The following is a 20857-nucleotide window of genomic DNA, read 5'->3' as shown; positions in this document are numbered from 1 at the left end:
ACACACAGATTGGTCTAATAAAAAAAATAAAAAAGTGTGGGAAAATTTCGGCGGGAACTTTTCGGCACCAAAATGTCTATTGATTGACTAGAAAACTTTGGCTTGTTTATAAAATATTAATTTTCCAAAGTTAGAGTCATTATTTACGACGTGACATTCATGTCATAAAAAGTAGGGACACAAATATATGAAAAATTCACATTACGACATAACGTGAAGCCTTAAAAAAGAAGGAAAGTGTGTCATATAAATTGTCACATACGACACACAACGCTTAAGTCGTAAATATTTGTGTTTAACAACTTGCACAAAATTACTGCCGTGAATGAGAGATTATGCACAAGTATTACGACATGAACTTTATGAATGTCGTGAATGATATTATTTAAGGCATACCAGTACTGCACACCGTACTTGTCAAGTCATAAAAGACCCAAACTGTTCTAGTTGCTACTTGTAATTGCACGAATAAAAAAGATTAGGATTTTTGGATTTTTGGTAAATCTCGTGTTTTAAGACTAACAAACTAGGGTTTGGGAAGAGACATGCCAAAACTTGTTTTGATACCAAGATAAAAGTGTTTAGGGTTATATATATATATACAGACACACACACAAAAATACAAGGATGTCTAGATACATAAAGTTCTTATTCAATGTATATGGAATTCCTATCAATTACAGATCTATAATAAATAGGAAAGTTGACTACAATAAATAAGAAAGTTGATTATAATAAATAAAAAAGTTGACTCATGCTAACATAATCAACTCTCCTCTTCATTCTGTCACTTAATATTACAGTCCAGTGGTTTCCTCTTCACTTGTAAGTGAGAGGTCTTAGATTCAACTCTTGTCAAATGCGAACTTGAACCACAATCTTGCTAGCCATTGTGAGGCTTGGCACATTCCCTCACCCTTTTAGTGTAGACAAAATCATTTGTTTAAAAAACAAAACTCTCCTCTTCATTCTATTTAATCAATAATAATTAAAATCAACTCCAATGGTTAAGTTTTGAATTGTTGGAGTTTGAAATGAGATGATGACATTTAAAATACTCACACAATCCTAGACAACAAAATGAGTCTCTTCCAATCCTTGCCTTATATTATAGGGAACTTTAACAAAAAACTCTTGGTATTGTTCACTTTAACGAAAAATCATATTTTTACACTAAAAAGTCAATCTTGGTACTATTCACTTTACCCTTTATTTTGTCTTTATCATTAAAACTCAAAGTTTTAAAACCATTTTCATTAGTTTTCCTTATATTATGAGCCATTTCTACTATGTAAGTCGAACACGAGACACGGTTTCTAATCAAGTGGACCGGAGTCTGAGGCTAGTAGGCCTAATGGCTTGTGTCAAGACTCTAATTACTGGGCCCAACCATTTTTTTAGAATAGGAATGTGATTGTATAAATCCTAGTAGATATGGGAATGTATCTTATATTCCTATTAGGAGTAGATTACTTATTAAATGTTAGAATCCTAAAGGGAAAGGTTTTTACCTATCCTACTACTATAAATAAAGGCACAATGGGGTGAATCAAACACACCTCACAATTAAATCACTCTCTCTTCTCCCTCAATATTGCCGGCCCCTCTATCTCTCTCTAAACCCTAGATCGTTCAATCAAATAGGCCTACAACACGTTATCAACACGCTCTTGTCAGAAGCTGAAGAACTGATGCATCGTAGGAGGAGGCTTTTATCCACCAAATTCAAAGGCTTATTCATTTTCTGCTAATCAGGTACGCTTAAAATAAAGGAAGATATTTGAAACGTCCACGAAGCATGAAAACATTCCCTATGATGCATGAACCCCTCTATGTTTTATATTTTCCTTTCGATATATATATATATATATATATATATATATATATATATATATTGTATATGTTTATATATTTGTCAATATATATATTTGTTTCATGCATCGCACAATTAAATTGTTATGTGGAATTTGTGAGTCAAACTATATAAAATAAATTAGAAGCATATTTAGGGTTTTCCTAAACCCTTGGGGATTATTTTATTTTATTTTTTGAAAAAAAATAGGACTTAGACATGGTGCGGCATACCACCGCACCATCATTGTGCACATTGAAACCAGGCCTTAGCCTGGGGTCAAATTGATGGGCCTACAACCCTTTGTCTGCTTGCACCATGGCCTGCAGGCACGCAACCAGCCCAGTTGGCTAGGTTTCCTTCCCTAACCCACACGCTGCAACCTTTTTCTAGCTACTAGGCCTTATGTCTCAGCCTGCATCACCTGCAACCAGCTGATACGGCTGGGCTTAGCCTTCCCATGCAAAACCCACATGCCATCTTGTACTAGACCTGCCCATGCCCCCTTTGGCCCATACATGAAACCCTGCTTCGGCTGGGGTTTCTCTCCCATTCCCATAAGCTTTTTGGGCTTACACCCTGGATTTGTGGCTTATAACCACCCCATGGGCTGATTTTAGCAGCCAACCCGACCTGATAATATTATTTTAATATTATTTAGCTTCTACAATCGACCTCGTATGACCCAATTTATTGAATTAATTAAAAGTGACCTACAGTCTATTAATCAGATAATGAATCCAAAATTATTAACCTGATTATCACTTTTGGACATTAATAATTCAATAATTTATTTTTATACTTCGTACCGTCACATACTTTCGTAGTAACGAAGCTCTCACACTTGAGTTCCCGAAGAACCTCAAATCCAATATATTCAAAATAGTATAATGCATTCTGTGTTTCTTGCAGGAACCTCTCATTGTGAACTAATTGTTCATAAAACTAAATTGAACTTGTAGTTTCAAATTTAGTGTCTTTGAAACCTGAAGTTTTCATTCAAAATATACCACATGAAACCTATAGTTTTTATGCATAAATTAGACCAATACATGTCTATAGAACCTGTATGTTCTATGATATATGTCTATGACTTACCATATGACTACTCACGTTTTTTCCTCTGTTTTAGGGACATGTCAAACTTGAACAAGCTTGATTTCTCCGCTCTAAAAGTCTCTGGAAGAAACTATATAAAGGGAGTTCAAGACGTAAAACTCCATCTAACTGCAAAGGTCATTAGAGCCACCATCGAGGCACCTATTGCCGACAAACCTGTTGACGAAGCTCAGAAGGCTACTGCAATGATCTTCATTCGAAGACACATCCATGATACACTGCAGGCTAAGTATCTCGCCGAGGAGGACCCACGCACCTTCTAGCTTGCTCTGGCGACCATTTTAACCACCAGAAAGACATATACTTGCCTGAAGCAAGACACGACTGGCAACATCTTCGCTTCTATGACTTTAAGTCCGTGAATGAATATAACACTGAAATTTGTAGAATCTGTTCATTGTTGAAATTCTGCAAAGTGGAACTAACTGAATCAGATTTCCTAGAGAATACCTATTCCACCTTTCACGCCACCAATATTATCCTGCAGCAACAATATAGGGCACATAAATTCACCAAGTTTTCGAATTTGATCTCTATTTTACTTCTCACTAAAAAGCAGAACTTGCTTTTGATGAAGAATCATCAAGCTTGACCCACTGGTTCGAATGCCGCGCCTAAAGTGCATGTGACCTATTCTACAGCCAGAAACGATGAAAGAATCATCATGGCCGTGGCAATGGGCAGCAAGCCCAAACACGGGCCCAAGGTCAACAAAGTGCCTCACCTAAGGGATGAAATGTGACCCAGCAGCATCCACCACTTGCCTTTAAGGCCCTAAACTTCACGAATAAGGGCAAAGCTCCTGTTCAACCTGCTTTTGCTGAACTAGACATGTGTTATCACTGTGGATCAATGGATCATTGGTCACGCGTATGCCAAGCTTCCCCTGAGGCTATTACCAAGTATCATTCCTGTCGTGAGTTTAACTTTGCATATGTAGACCATCTGGAAGATACAACTACATCAATAAAGATATCAGATTTTCAGGAGGCATTAACGCCTATGGATGAATAAATTAGACATGTTTTTAGGGTGTTTACTCCTAGTGGCTGAACCCACTAGGAATGGCCACCCTTACCCCCTTATTTTTCTAGGTTTATGGTTTAATTTTGAACAATTTTTCTAAGTATTTTGAATAATTTGTTTGGTTTTGGTTTGTTTTGAATTATGGATTGTTATTTGAATGGATATTATTTTTTCGAATTGCTTAATTGAATGAATGGACTTATATTTATGCATGTGACCAACTCAATCAATTTATTTCTAGGTATGTCTAATGGTGAACTTAGTTGTCTGGCAGATAGTGCAACCACACACACCATCTTGCGTGAACGACACTATTTTACTAACTTAATACCCAAGAAAGCTCATTTAACAACTCTTAGGCTCATCCAACCTGATTGACGAATACGGAAAGACACGTATCATGTTGTCTAATGGTACAATCTTGGCCATTAAGGAGGCACTCTATTGTCCTCGTTCCGAAAGAACATTGCTAAGTTTTAGAGATATTCAAGATAATCAATATCATATTGAAACCACTAAAGATAATGGTTCTGAATTTCTTTGTATCACTTTATACAAATATGGCCAGAAACGTATTCACGAGAAGTTAGAATGTCTGCCGAATGGGTTGTACATCATAACCATTTGCGACATAGAAGCCAACAGTGTGGCCAACCCTATGCCTGAGTTCAAGGACACTTTGTTGCTTTGGCATGACCATTTGGGAGATCCTGAACGTGACATGATGCGTTGTATCATTAAATATTCACACGGGCATAAGTTACATCCCTATGTTGGACTCTTGCCATGCAAAGCGTGTTCTTTAAGGAAGTTGAATACTTAACCCTCATATACAAAGATTATTCATGACCCCTCTAAGTTTCTTCAGAGGATTCAAGGGGACATTTGTGGACCTATCCAACCAATATGTGGACCATTTAGATACTTTATGGTGTTAGTTGATGCATCGACAAGATGGTCACATGTTTGCTTGTTGTCCACACGTAACACTGCATTTGCTAAACTTCTAGCTCAAATCATTATGTTAAGGGCTCACCACCTTGATTATTTGATTAAGTTGATTCGACTGGTTAATGCTAGAGAGTTTATATCACAAACTTTTGATGATTATTGCATGTCAGTAGAGATTGATGTGGAACATCCTGTACCCCATGTTCATACCAAAAATGGTCTAACAGAAGCTTTCATAAAGCGCATTCAATTAATAACTCGAACTTTGGTTATGAGAACCAAACTGCCGGTATCTATCTAGGGCTATGCAATATTGCACGCAGCTCTGTTGGTCCACCTGAGACCCACTGCTACTCAAATACATTCACCGTTACAGTTGGCCACTGGATACGAGCCTGACGTCTTGCATTTACGAGTGTTCATGTGCACCATTTATATGCCAATAGCGCCGCCACTATATACCAAAATGGGTTCTCAGAGAAAAATGGGAATCTATGTCGGTTATGATTCACCATCAATTGTTTGCTACTTAGAACCCTTGACATAAGATCTTTTTACTGCACGTTTTGCGGATTGTCACTTTGATAAGACAGTTTTTCCATCGTTAGAGGGAGATAAGCATGTTAACGTTCCCGTAGAACGCCGCGAATTATCGTGGTATGCTCCCACTATGTCTCATTTAGATCTTCGCACTACCTAGTTTGAAAATGAGGTATGGCGAATTATAGATCTTCAGAGGATTGTTCAAAGCATGCCGGATGCTTTTAATGATCTAGCAAATGTGACAAGATCACATATACCCGCCTGGAAAGGCTAAACCATCCCCGAAGGTGAGGAGGCGGCACTCTTCATGCGGCAAGGTACATTGGCGTCTAGCTAATTATCTGCTTCGACCCTGAAGTGTGGCAGACCCGATTTAAAGGATTCATAACCCTGGAAGAGGAAATCGGCACCAACTAGTGACCCTAGTTTGAATCTGACCATTACTCACTCATCCATTCCAATGCATGAGGTTATTCTAGACTACGGTGATGCTTCAGACGAAACATGTTGGCCTTGCAAGAATCGTGAGATTTCGGTCTATTACGCAATATTGGATGAGGTTCGGAATAAGAATGAGATAATCGTCAATGATACATTCGCGTACTCAGTAGCTACTGACATCATGCTTAGCGATGACAATGAACCACGTTCCGTTGATAAATGCCGATGTATAACCGATTGGTTAAACTGGAAACAAGCAATCTAGGTCAAACTTGATTCGCTTGCGAAACGTAAGGTGTTTAGACCTATCGTTTTTACACCACCACGCGTGAAGCTTGTTGGCTATAAGTGGGTTTTCGTGAGGAAGCGTAATGAGAAGAATGAAATAGTGCGATACAAAGCATGCCTCGTAACGCAAGGCTTTTCTCAGCGCCTTAGGATTGATTACGAAGAGACGTATTCCCCCGTAATGGACGTTATAACGTTCTGTTACCTAATTAGTTTGGTAGTTTCCGAAAAACTGAATATGCAGCTTATAGACATGGTAACCGCGTATCTATATGGAGATCTAGATACGGAAATTTACATGAAAGTTCAAGAATGACTTCTATTGACTGGTTCAAATAGTTTTAGACCACGAAACACTCTCTCAATTAGGTTGAGAAGGTCACTCTATGGATTGAAACAATCTGGGCGGATGTGGTCTAACCGTTTGAGTGAATATTTAACAAGTTAGGGTTATGTGAACAACGAATTATGCCCATGCGTGTTCATAAAGAAGTCACATTCCAAATTTGCAATCGTTGCAGTTTATGTCGATGACATGAATCTCATTGAGACTCCCGCAAAACTTGAGGAATTTGCTACACACTTGAAATCGGAATTTGAGATGAAGGATCTTGGGAAAACTCGATACTGTCTCTGCCTAGAGATCGAGCATTGTTCGGATGGAATCCTAGTACATCAATCGAACTACACCCAAAAGGTGTTGCGTCGTTTTAATGAAGATAAAGCGAAGCCTTCGAGTACACCCATAGTCGTTCGGACTCCAGATGCTAAACGAGATCCCTTCCGTCCAAAGAAGGATGAGGAAGAGATTTTGGAACCCGAAGTTCCTTACCTAAGTGCAATTAGTGCTTTATTGTACTTAGCTCAATGCACTAGACCTGACATCTCTTTCGCTGTGAATCTTTTGGCAAGATACAGCAATGCGCCCATACGCAGGCATTAGAATGGTGTTAAAGGCATTTTCCGTTACCTCAAGGGTACTACGGATTTAGACTTGTTCTATACCCACGAATCTTCGAGTGTTGCCGCCCCCTATGGTCATTGGATTGATTTTCGCCTTGTTGGTTACGCAGATGTTGGATATCTGTCTGAACCACATAGGGCACGTTCTTAAACGAGTTATGTCTTTACAGTTGGAGGCACCGCTATATCTTGGAAGTCTACCAAGCAAACACTAGTTGCGACTTCGTCGAACCATGCTGAGATTTTTGCCTTGCATAAAGCATCACGTGAATGCTTCTAGTTAAGAGAAGTTATGGGACATATTTGAAGCACTAGTGGTCTTATATCAGTCGTTGACCTTCCTACGGCGATCTTTGAAGACAATGCGGCATGTATCGAGCAGTTAAAGAAGGGATACATCAAGGGAGACAACACCAAGCACATAACGCTTAAGTTCTTTTAATACACGAGCAGCAACAACAACATCAGAACATTGAAGACAAGCAAATCTGTTCCCAAGACAACCTGGCTGATCTTTTCACCAAGTCATTGCCTAAGTCTACATTTCAGAAGTTCGTCCAAGGAATCGGTATGCGTAAATTATCTGAGTTGAATCGCTTATAGTTTTCTTATTTAATAGTTATGTCTAACTCAAGGGGAGTATCTAGAAGCACACTCACATGATATTAATGTACTCTTTTTCCTACGATTAGGAGCATTTTTCCCACTGGGTTTTTGCTACCTAACGAGGTTTTAATGAGGCACCCATCCTGGGATGATCATACTCCGTTGAATTCACTACTTTCGTCTTGTTTGACGTTTGTTTAAATACATTATGCATGCTTCTCACTTTTCTCCTTAGTCTATGAGTTTTCCCATGCCTAGGTTTTTACCATAATGAGGTTTTGTGAGTTTTACTATAAATGCATACTTCACTTAAATTTGAGACTCATGATCACCCGTTGTGTCGATGACTTCATCAACTATTCTACTTTATCTGCTGAAGATCTAATGTGATGATTTGTTGAGTATTTACACAGTTAAGGGAGAGTGTTGCAGTCATATTTAGAATAGGAATGTGATTGTGTAAATCCTAGTAGATATGAAAATGTATCTTATATTCCTATTAGGAGTAGATTACCTATTAAATGTTGTAATCCCAAAGGGAAAGGTTTTTACCTATACTACTGCTATAAACAAAGGCAAAATGGAGTGAATCAAACACATTTCACAATTAAATCACTCTCTTTTCTTCCTCAATATTGCCGGCCCTCTCATCTCTAAACTCTAGATCGTTCAATCAAATAGATCTACAACATATATATAGACACACACAAAAATACAAGGATGTCTAGGTACATAAAGTTCTTATTCAATGTACGTGGAATTCCTATCAATTATAAATCTATAATAAATACGAAAGTTGACTACAATAAATAAGAAAGTTGATTATAATAAATAAAAAAGTTGACTCAGGCTAACATAATCAACTTTCCTCTTCATTCTGTCACTTAATATTACAGTCTAATAGTATTCTTCTTCACTTGTAAGTGAGAGGTCTTAGGTTCGACTTTTGCCAAAGGCGAACTTGAACCACATTATTGCTAGCTATTGTGAGACTTAGCCCACTTCCTCACTCTTTTAGTGTATACAAAATCATTTGTTTAAAAAACAAAACTCTCCTCTTCATTCTATTTAATCAATAATATTTAAAATCAACTCTAGTGGTTAAGTTTTGAATTGTTGGAGTTTGAAATGAGATGATAACATTTAAAATACTCACACAATCCTAGACACCAAAATGAGTCTCTTCCAATCTTGTCTTATATTATAGGGAACTTTGACGAAAAACTCTTAATATTGTTCACTTTAACGAAAAATCATATTTTTACACTAAAAAGTCAATCTTGGTACTATTCACTTTACCCTTTATTTTGTCCTTATCGTTAAAACTCAAAATTTTCAAACCATTTTCATTAGTTTTCTTTATATTATAAGATATTTCTACTATGTAAGTCGAACACACAACATGGTTTCTAATCAAGTGGACCGGAGTCCGAGGCTGGTAGTCCTAATGGCTTGCGTCAAGACTCTAATTACTGGGCCCAACCATTTTTTTCTGACCGATCAAAACACCACCAAAGTTTTGGGTCATGGAAATTACAAATCTGTCCCGCTGTATTCAGCTGAAAGCCTGAAACCACTATACAAAAGCTTCAGGCGTGCGCGTCTGTAGCTGTCGTTTCAGTGCATTTCCAGTACAACCATGGCTTCTTCCACCTCTACTCCGCGCGAAGAAGATTCGGTAAACCAATTTTTTATTCTATTCATACCCTTTACAATACATACATACATATATATATACATATATATATATATATCTGTGTGTGTGTTTCTTCTGTTTTAATTCAATCCATATTATTGTGTGTTTGGCTTCTGTGCAAATTAGGAGTGGAACATGGAGCATCTTGAAATTTGTGTTCCTAATGCTTGAATTCCAATTTTTAGTTGCTTTCCTGAATTGGGTCGGAAATTGTTATTGTAGAAATGCGGATTATGTGATTATTTAGTGCTTTTATTTCAATTGTTGCCTAATAGTTGTCTGATAGGTTTTGGTACAGAAGAATTTGTTTGTGAGGACATTGACATTGAACCGGCCTCGGCAACTGAATGCCCTTAACTTTGATATGGTATTTCCCTATCATGAATTTTACTGCTTGAGTTGAAATTTTGAAACCTTACTCTTTTTTCCGGTTTTTTTCTTGTGTCTATATTTTATGATTGATGTTTTGTGTTCTGTGTTATTTTTGATTCATAACTCAACTTTCTCGAATTTAAATTTGGAATTAGATTGTACATTTTCAAGGATAAGATTTTAGCAGAAGGTATACCCTCTCATTTTTTTTCTTAATTTTTTTTTTAAGAAGGTATATGCTTTTCTAAGAATCATATCAGCCTTGAAGATCCCATAGAGGTATCATGTAGAAAATAAACAGAATCTCAAACATTGTTTATCCTCAGTCTTTTGTTGCCTGCATCATCTTTTAAATGACTGTTAGATGATTAAATTAAGCTGCTTCATACTATGCCGTGTCTATAACTTTTTCATGTAGCGATATTATCTACTTAACTATGATTAATATGGGTTTTGGTGAAACAAGATTATAATGTTTCTCATTTCTTGTTCCTTTTTTGGGTAGATTTCTCGTCTGTTGGAACTTTTCCTTGCCTATGATGATGATGCTAATGTCAAGTTGCTAATTGTCAAGGTACGCTTCTTCCATGCTCTAGTTTTATGTATTGTATTTAAACTTCATCAATGAGGAACGAGAAAGAAGTCCAGTAATGCTGTATTAGCATGAAGTTACTATGCATATGCAGTTGGATGTTTGTAAGTTTCTAACCATTTAATTTATCTCTCTTTTTGACAAAGCTATGGTGCTTACATTTGCTTTTGAGTTTTGTTCATAAATATTAGCATCAAAGTCTTTGGCTTGATGTTGCGAACCTATAATCCTGTTAAGATGTAAAGCCATCTTTCGATTCTGTTGTGTCTTCTCCAAGAAAAAGGAATTTTAAGTTTATTGGGAGCACATGTTTCATACCACTTGTTTCCCCTAATTCATCTTGACCATTTTCCTTAAAAATGGTTGGGAGCAAAATAAGTTTCACAGTCTCTTGCATTAAATTTAAACCAAAGCCAGCTTGGTATTCTCTTTCATTTTCCGCTGTTTCAATTGGCTTGCTTAATGGCAATCTAAAAGGTTGATGATTTGATTACAGTTTATTATGGTGTATAATGGATCATCTGGGATAGAGGCTGGGCTTTTATCGACTAAAACTTTGATTGAAATAATTCTTGAACGTTCATACTCCTGTTTTCAGCTAGACAGTGAAAGTAAAACATTGTGAGGTGCAACTTGTTTGTATTTTTGTAGGGGAAAGGAAGAGCTTTTTGTGCTGGTGGAGATGTAGCGGCTGTGGTTCGTCAGATTAATGAAGGCATAACTGCTTTTTTGTCATCTGTCTTTTCTTTTTCTATTTTTATTGAGCGCATACACTGATCATTAACATCAAGTACTGAGCTATATCATCAATTTAGGTTCAAGTTTCATTTAACTGTTATTAAATTTTCAACTAGTGTCCATTCCCCTTTTCTGCTATGCTGTGTATCTATTTATAGTCTGCAATAAATTACTTTCAACCTGAGATCACCCTGTTGTATAACTTAGGAAATTGGAGATTAGCTGCTCATTTTTTTCAGAAGGAGTTTACCTTGAATTATTTGCTGGCAACGTACAGTAAACCCCAGGTGACCCAGTTCATTTGTTAATTTCTGTTTTCATATTAAAACTTATTGAGTTTTGGTTTCAGAGGTTTTCGTTCTAGGTCAATATAGCTTTATTTGGAAAAAATATATTTTACTTACTATTATCATGACATCACTAAAGGTTTCAATTCTGGACGGAATTGTTATGGGAGGTGGGGCTGGTGCTTCAATACATGGAAGATTTCGTGTTGCAACTGAGAATTCGGTATGTCTCACTTTATCTCAGCTCTTAAGTTGGGAGTAATTTGGGGTGCATCCTTTTGATTTGAACTATTTATGAATTGCATATTTTCCTGTTTTCTCTATTTTCCCTCTTTGTTTTGAACTATGGGAAGTTAATTTCTGCTTATATTATTCACAGTAGAATATGACTGAATTACCCATGATAATTCTGAGTGTCCTATATCCAAAATTTCAATGCTGTATCTGTAAGTATTGCAGTTAATTGTCCGTTGTGAGATAATAGTTATTTTGTCACTTCAATATCTTGAAAATAATCTCATTACTTTTCATTGTACATCAGTAATAATTTTGTTGCTTTATATGGACCCGAGTGGGATAGGGCTTGGTTGTTGTTGTATGGTTGTTGTTGTATATGGAGTTATGGACCCCAAGGTTTCTGTGAGTACATTGAAAATATGTAAGTTTGAGTTAACCTGATCAAGGAATGAAAACATAGCCTTTCTATTACCCTAGAAAATGTATAAAAACACATTCTGCGTCATGGCCAAAGTCCACGGGCTTTGAGAATAATATAAGCCTATAAGGCGAATGCTGAGATTGTGTTGAAAAATATTTATGGCATATATTGCACTTACCAGAGATTAAAATGTAGCATTTCTTTATATTTATGGAGAGCTAAGATGCTGTGAGCTAAATGGGGGACTTTTAAAGAACAAGCACGCAAGGAAGGTACATAAGTTCCCATTTTTATACCAGGCCAAGGGATGCATGAAATCCCAAGTTTTGTATATGATATTAGACTATGGTTTGACCGTTCTATTGGGAAAGAAGAGGGATCTGTTGTTTTATATATGGAAAAGCAAGGAATCTGCTTAGTGTGTTATTTGTGCATAATTGCATCGCTGTTGGTATCCAACGAATGGTCGAGATTTTTAACTGTGTTTGGGGAGACCAATTGCAAAGATATCTGTCTTTGTAGTAACAACTTAATTCCTTGTATTTCTGATTAATCTTTTGCAGGTTTTTGCAATGCCCGAAACTGCTTTGGGACTTTTTCCGGATGTAGGTGCCTCTTATTACTTGTCCAGACTTCCTGGATTCTTTGGTAATATCTGTTATGTCTCTGGTTTGCATATTTGTTTGACTTCAGTAAATAATTTATTTTTTTCCTGTACTGGCTTTTGTATGAAGTAGTGGCAACTATGACATGCACTCCTCTTCTTTACTATCTTTTGTACTCAATTTTTGATTGTCCCTTCTCCAATATGTGCACTGCAGGAGAATATGTTGGTCTTACAGGTACCAGATTGGATGGTGCTGAAATGCTTGCTTGTGGTCTTGCCACACATTTTGTTCCATCAATAGTATGCCACCTCTTATTATCGTCATAATTTATCTATTCTAATGGGCCTAATTGAAAATTAACAGGAAGATGACCTGGTTGGTTAAGGAGTTATGCTGGTTAGAATCATAACAAGTAGCAGCATGTTAAACTTGAGTGCTTATTCTGTGTTTTGCTTTATTGACAGAGATTGTCTTTGTTAGAAGAAGCTTTAAACAAAGTTGATTCAAGTGATTTTGCCAATATTCAAGCAATTATAGATAAATACTCGCAGAGTCCAGCTCTGAAAAAGAAAAGTGCTTATTTCCGGTTAGTATTTCTTTTCCTTTTTTCTTTAACTATTTCTTCTAGGATTTTTTTTTTTTTTTTTTTTTTTTTTTGTGATTTTTTTCTTTTCTTTTAATGGACTGAAGTTCTCATGCACCAGTTGCTTTGAACTTTCCCTTAAATTTATTCACTGTTCTGTGTGGTCTTATTTTACTTCCAATGGAATATCCAGTGGAACACACAAGATTTTATAACAATATGGATCCTCATAGTGGAAGCGTGAACTCTATAAAACCTAGGACACCAACTACATTACTCAGTTCACCACAATATTCGTTGTTTTAATGGTTGAAGCACATCAAACAATTAAATGTTTAAGTTGCTACACTACATCTTTCTGCATTTGTCAAATTTAACAAATCCATTGCATAGTCCAGAAATTGATGTCTATTAGTTCAACTAGACCCATCAGTTGTTGAACCAGTTATATATTATCAAAAATGAAAAGCTGGGAGTATTTATTTGTAATGTTTGAGCTGTTTTGAATACAGGATGGACGTTATAGACAAATGCTTTTCTAGAAGAACTGTAGAAGAAATTATATCTGCACTTGTAAGTTGATTTGAATTTAAAATATTGGAAGGCCTGGTTTGATGTTCTCTGTTTCGCATCTTTGGAAAGTTTAATACTCCTTTGGCTCGGTACTTAAATAGTTTTTGTTTAGTGTTATACTCGTAGACTAAACATGTATATTTACTTAACCATACCTATGATTTGCTATTGAAGGAGGATGAGGAGGCTAACAACAGGGCAGATGATTGGTTAACTTCAACAGTTCAAGCGCTAACGAAGGCATCACCAATGAGTCTGAAGATTTCTTTGAGATCAGTATGTCTACTGCAGGCCTTAAAGTTGCAGTTAGTTAATTCTAGCATATCAAAATTATATATCAAGTTTGTGTATGAATCTGGTATGATATTAGATTGTTTTTTTCTCCATATATCAGGCAAGAAAAATATTGCTTGTTATGCACAGGACAGATGGGATAGGGTTCCATAACGATATTCTAAGAATATGAGTTCATGCTTTGTCGTAAATTGTATATAGTAAGGTGAAATATAAAGTTATGCTTTGAAGGGAGTAAGGTGAAATTCAATATAGTAAGGTAAAATATAAAGTTATGGCTCACATGAACATGTAATCTCACGGTTATGAAGGGCAAAAAAATATGTACTTGCAAGTTAGGTATTTCTTTTCATTTTCTCTCGGCAGAAAATGAGGTATTTGTATTCCGCACAAATATCACCTAAGGCTAAAGCTTGGAATTGAAGTTCTATAATACGCTCAGGACAAACATTGAGACACATTGCGCTGTATGAGATTGAATTGCAAAATTTTTGGGCTTGGTATTAATGTGTTCCCTTCAATTTTAGATTAGAGAAGGAAGGCTTCAGGGAGTTGGTCAGTGCCTTGTTCGTGAATATAGAATGGTTTCGCATGTGGTGAAAGGAGAAGTCAGCAAGGACTTCAGAGAGGTTAGCTTGTCAACATAGTTTATCCACGTTTTTTTGTTTTTTCGGGTGACTTTAGCTTTGCTTCTAATTGCAGGGTTGCAGAGCTTTATTGTTGGACAAGGACAAGAACCCAAAGGTAAATGACATTTTATTACTTTTCTCTTGAAATATCATCCGTGCAAATAATCAACAAATAGTGAAAGTGGATCATCATCTAATTATAATCAACAAATATATTTAAACATTTTAAATTAACTTGTTTGCTGTTATCCTTTATTCGAAACCTAAAACATGGAACGTTTAAATCGTGTACCACATTGATGGTTGTGCTGCCACAAAGTGACCCTTGTCTTATAATGAGGGCTTGCTTTTGACAACATAACTTATGTGTGTAAAGAAATTATCTCAGCTGCTCATCCAGACTTTTTCAAGTTCGGACGTGTAGTCATTGAAACGCCTTATAAATTTTGCTCTAATGCCAACAGGACAAATAATTTTGGGTGTAGAATCCCTTTTATGTACTTACTCACACGAGCGCGCACACACATATATCTGGCTGTGTACGTGTTTTTATTATACAAATATGTCTCAATTTCTACAACTTAGGCTTTAATTTTCATTGGATTCTTCTCTTGGTTCTTCATGCAGTGGGAGCCTTCTAAATTGGAGCTCGTCACTGACCATATGGTCGAGCGGTACTTCTCTAAGTTGGACGATGAAGGATGGGAAGATTTAAAGCTCCCTGCAAGATCAAACTTGCCTGTAACTGCCATTGCCAAGCTTTAAGTACTACGCATTTCTACCTGCTCAAACTTGTAACTTGTCAAGGCCATTTGGTTGAAGTTCTTACTTCAGCCGGTACATATGTTATCACTGCTCAAGTTCTTGGTAATAAAACCGAATGGCTCGGTACTAGGCATATCTTGTGTCTGCCAAATAAAATAAATCTGTATACGCATGGTTAAGGCCTATAGACATAAATTTGCACAATGTATCAAGCGAAGCGTTGATTTGTCGATATTAATGTTGTTCTTATATTGTCTTTCCGCACGTTCGGATTCGGTCGACAGAGATTGGACTTGCTGAGAAGCTTTTCAACCGGTAACCACTGATATGCATATTGTTCCAATGCCCTTTAGCGGTTGGTATCAGTCTTCTTTCACCATTCAACTAGACAAAAAGACAAAATGCACACAACACTTTATTTCGGAGGAACTTCATAAATGTTGAGTCACATGCATTGATTTTGACTTTGGCCTTTCCAAAACCCCGCTTGTTGCCTACTCTCTTATTTATTTATTTATTTATTTTTATTATTTTTATAATACTTGATATATAAAGAAAATTATAGCAATAGTCTTTCAACTTTAATATGATTGGAGCAATGGTCATTTGACTAAAAATCTATGATCACTGGTCCCTTAACTCATAAAAAATGTGCGACTATGGTCTTTTTCGTCAACTTCGTTAGAACTTCCGTTAAAATGAGTCACATACCATACACTTGAGGCTGAATCAAGAGATAAATATGGAAAACCAAAAGAAAAAAAATTATACCAACGATCCCTCAACTTTAACCTAATTAAAGAAATGGTACTTCAACTTTAACTCAATTAGAGCAATTGTCTCTTAACTTTAATTCAATTGTAGCAATGATCCTTTTAACATGAGTTATTTTGACGGGATTCTGACGAAGTTAACGAAAAGGACCATAGCTGCACGTTTTGACAAGTTAAGGGACCAATAGTCATAGATTTTTAGTTAGGGGATCATTGCTTCAATTTGGTTAAAGTTAAATGACCATTGCTATAATTTTCTCCAATATATTTACTCTAGGATGGAGAAATTAATTGATATCGAACCTATCATTCACATGATTCAAACTAACAATTAATATATTGTTTTATTCCAGGTGAAGAAATTTGGACATCAAATACAAAGGTAAATACTCCTATAAACTCAGCTACATGATCTTTGTATACTGTTATTTTTATTGGTATGATTTTTGGATTCATAAGAGCACTCACATTCTTCATCGAAAATCCCAAAGAGCATGTAGCTGAATCCAAAATGGTATCACTTTGGTCAAATATTCCATTACATCCCTGAAAGCGAACGCCGCAAGATTGTTTGAAAGTGTCAATCACATCTCGCTCACGTCTGTACTTTATGCAATTTCAATACCTTCACTTTTAGAACTTGGGGTTTAGCCTTCCAAATAATCAAAAGATAAAGAACAAAAATCTTTCCTTCATTTCAATGGATAACTTCTGCACACAACCTCTTGAGTCGTGGTTATTCAAATTAATTTAATTTGGAGCAGGAGCTGCTTCACTTCGATAGCCCGTTCAAATGAAAACTTCTAGCATATATGACTAGTTTGTGTCTATATATATATATATTTTTTTTTTTTTAGAAAACTTCATTTTAATCCTTGGCAAAGATGACTTTTTGATTAAAACCATGAGTAAGATCAAAATCTAATTTTAGTCCATTGATACATTAATAACCTCATTTATTAATTATATTTTGATTTTTAATTATTTATCTTTTTCTTTCTAATTTTTAATGTATTAATTTTATTTCATTATAATTTTTATTTTCATTTCATTCATCGTAATATATTTTGTTGTGAACATTTAGATAAACTAATTTTTGTTATACAATATATTTCGATGTACTTTATCTTCTTCATTTAGGTATATTAAATTCATTATAATACATTTCGGTGCATACATTTAGGTACACACATTTCGGTACATACATTTTGATACAAACATTTAGGTACATTAATTCAATATAATACATTTTCGGTACTAACATTTCGGTGCATACATTTCGGTACACACATTTAGGTACATTAATTTAATATTAAAACATTTCGGTGCATATATTTAGGTACATACATTTCGATACTAACATTTAAGTACATTAATTGAGTCTTTCAAATTTGAAGAATGTTAAATAAAATTAATAAATTAAAAAACTCTTTTTTGGTCAGAAAATAAATTAAAATTTGTGTATTAATAAATTTAAATATTTAATGGGAGACATTAAATAAAATGCACATTAATTATTTTGAATTAAGGACACATTAGGAACTAAAATCAATATTTAATCTAACACCAGGTTTTTTTAAAATTTTAATCTTCTTGAAGGATTAAAGTTCAAAAACCCCTTTTTTTTTATTTACCTTTGTTAATATTTTACACTTTGTTAGAATGGGGAAATTTAAAATTACTAAGGACTTTTAAAATAACGGAATTTTATTTCTAGAATTTGTGAATTTTTTTGTTTGGCTAACTTAAAAGAACAATAAAAATTCAATATGGAATTTGTTATTTTTAAACTCTCAATCGTAGAAGTTTAGAAATGACATCTATTTATTTGGAATTTAAACTTGGGAATTGGAGGTCCCAAATTCCAAGTTTTTTTTTCATGCGGAAATTCTAAATTTCTATGTTTATGAATCTAAATAATGGAATTGGTGCATGTAAATTTATAAATTCTGATTTTGGTCAAAATTCCCAGTTTATTTTTTTCATCCAAGATTTCAAACATAGTGTAAGGGAAAAGACATAAATAGGAAGGTAAGTTATAGTCAAAGTCAGTTGACCAATTACATTGAAGGGAGGGGGTGTAGAAGTGTGGGGAAACCATGCAAAAATTCAACAAAATGTTACAGTTGTACACACAATTTTCGTCCACAGGTAAATGCCACGACCATACATGTCAAATGAGAGGGTTGTTTAAAAATTATTTTATTTTTGAAAAAATTACTGTTATTAGTGAACACCACAGGCTCCACATGATGGAAATTAATTTGTTGTAAAAACTGCTAGAAAAGTTCTTATTGAATGTTTCTGAACAATCTAGAAACACTAGTGTAATAATTTAAACGGACGACATGCAATATATAAAAGACTATATTTTGAAACGAATTTGAAATAACTAAATGCATACAAGGAATCCTTTGAAATTCAGCGTTCACTCTAACAGCCTACCTTTTGCATCATGGGTCGACGAGAAAATGGGAATATCGGCTTAAGCCATTAGGAGCAGGTGCTTTACTAATACTAACCTTCATGTATGCGCTCACGCATGTGCAGAAGACATTTTATGAATCACGACGTGCTAGTCGAGATTTATATGTTTTAAATGTATTTATATGTGTAAATTGACAGAAGGAAAGTCAAATATTTGAAGTAAATGAATAATTTTATATCATGCTAGAAAGAAATCTGTCATAATAATAAAATCGATCTCTATAGAATTTACATTAAGAATAGATAAAATAATATTTAATAAACAATTGATTGAATCATACTATTGTTAGCCTATTGTGAGGCTAAGCTCACTCCCTCCCCCTTAGTATAGACAATATAGTTTATTTAAAAAAAAAATTATTTGACAATTAATTTAATCACATTATTATCCGTGTTCAAAAGACCTTTTTTTTTATAACCGGCATTAGACGCCTCTTAATGTGTTTTAAACGTGTTTAAAAATAGAGAAAATAATATTTAATAAATAACTAATTGAATCACATTATTGCTAACTTATTGTGAGGCTAAGCCCACCCCCTCTCCCGTAGTGTAGATAATATCGTTTGTTTAAAAAAATAATCATTTGATAACTTATTTAATCACATTATTATCCGCGTGCGAAAAACATTTTTTATAACCGGCATTACACGCCTCTTAAGATGTTTTGAACGTGTTTAAAAATAAAGAAATTGAATCACATTATTGCTAGCTTATTGTGAGGTACTAATTTAAAAAAAAAAAAGAAACCAAAAAGTAAATTATTAAATAAATACTGTTAAAATGACGAAAATGCCCCTACCTTATTTGATGTATTATTTTGGAATGCCTTTGAAGTTTTTTGTTTTGGGGGTATTTTTGTCCAAATATTTTTGTTGAAGCATGGTGACACCAAATCACTATACTCCTTTTCTATTCTCTTTATATATAATAGATAAAGTAAAGGGTCTATGCTCTGTTCCTTCGAATGACTGTTTGCATTGAATCTCAAATTGACTATTGCACAGTCGATATTATACTATATTTTATCTTAATTTTAGTTATAATTTATTAGTTATTTTGGTAGAACTTTTATATTTTGTTATGTATTTTCAATGTAGAACATTCGAGTTTCTCTTAAGCAAAAAGTGACAAATTGATGAATTTTGGAGTGATTCCAATTGGAGGATGTTCGTGTGTCTTTCAACTTGTTTGTATCAAAGTTTCAGATTTTTCTACCAAGCAGTTTATTTTTTGCAATGAAATAAAGGAGCAGAACGTAGTGCTGTCAAAAAGACGTTTTTGGTTTATATGGGCTTTTTGGCATCCAAGATGATGTCTTTTGGTTTCGAGATGTTCTACAATTATGTTTGGGACATCTCAAGCTTTAATTCTAGCCATTTTGGGCCTATTTTATAGCCCTGAAGATCTAAAAACATGGCTGATTTGTGGCTGAGCAGATTTCCCAAAGTGAGAATAGGAATGTATTTCCTAGTTATCTTATTCTATTATGTTTCCTAGTTTTTAGAAGACCTTTTCTAGGTTGAGTTTTATTTTCTAGTATTAGAAATAAGGCTATTTAGCCATTAGAGAGACAGAGGAGCGTATTACTTTGGGAGGAGAACATGCACTACTTTGGAGCTTTTGAGGATTCAAGTTTATTTTCAAGTTGTTTTCTATCCATGTTTTTAATAAGATTTTATTTTATGATTGTTCGTAACTAATTTCGTTTGCTAGGGCGAGGCCACGAGCCTTAGCAAGAATATGTAGTTTCTTTTCAATTTACTTGTGATATTATGCATGCAGGTTTTGAATTATTAATCACCGGTATTAACTATCTAATTGTCTTTACGATTGGCCACCATTATGATATTTAGAGAAGTAATTTGATGCGATTTTGAAGGAGGGTTATCCTTGAAATTGGCGCTGGCTTATTGTAGTTAATATGTGTAACTTCTTAGGATGGACGACACGTCTTAAGGGTTGTATGCTTTTTTGAAGGGTTTTTACAAAACTTAATGAGTCTTGCATATTCAC

General features: G+C 34.9%; 1 protein-coding gene across 2 annotated transcripts; it reads left to right on the top strand.

Moving 5' to 3' along the window:
- Positions 1-9309: 9309 nt before the first annotated feature.
- LOC126611082 (3-hydroxyisobutyryl-CoA hydrolase 1-like) lies at positions 9310-15833 on the top strand. Of its 2 annotated transcripts, none has more exons than XM_050279271.1 (14): positions 9310-9467; positions 9772-9852; positions 10363-10431; positions 11101-11164; positions 11395-11474; positions 11614-11697; positions 12696-12780; positions 12954-13039; positions 13205-13326; positions 13836-13896; positions 14074-14172; positions 14718-14819; positions 14893-14934; positions 15447-15833. In XM_050279271.1, the coding sequence occupies exons 1-14, from the start codon at positions 9429-9431 to the stop codon at positions 15582-15584; spliced, it is 1152 nt and encodes a 383-aa protein (XP_050135228.1). In that variant the 5' UTR covers positions 9310-9428; the 3' UTR covers positions 15585-15833. The 2 variants fall into 2 exon arrangements, with proteins under 2 accessions (XP_050135228.1, XP_050135221.1); XM_050279264.1 differs by having other exon boundaries at positions 14071-14172.
- Positions 15834-20857: the final 5024 nt, after the last annotated feature.

This window comes from Malus sylvestris, chromosome 2, assembly GCF_916048215.2.
Source record: "Malus sylvestris chromosome 2, drMalSylv7.2, whole genome shotgun sequence".
Taxonomy (NCBI): Eukaryota; Viridiplantae; Streptophyta; class Magnoliopsida; order Rosales; family Rosaceae; genus Malus; species Malus sylvestris.
Note: the sequence above shows the minus strand (reverse complement) of the source record. Positions and strands in the feature narration are given on the sequence as shown.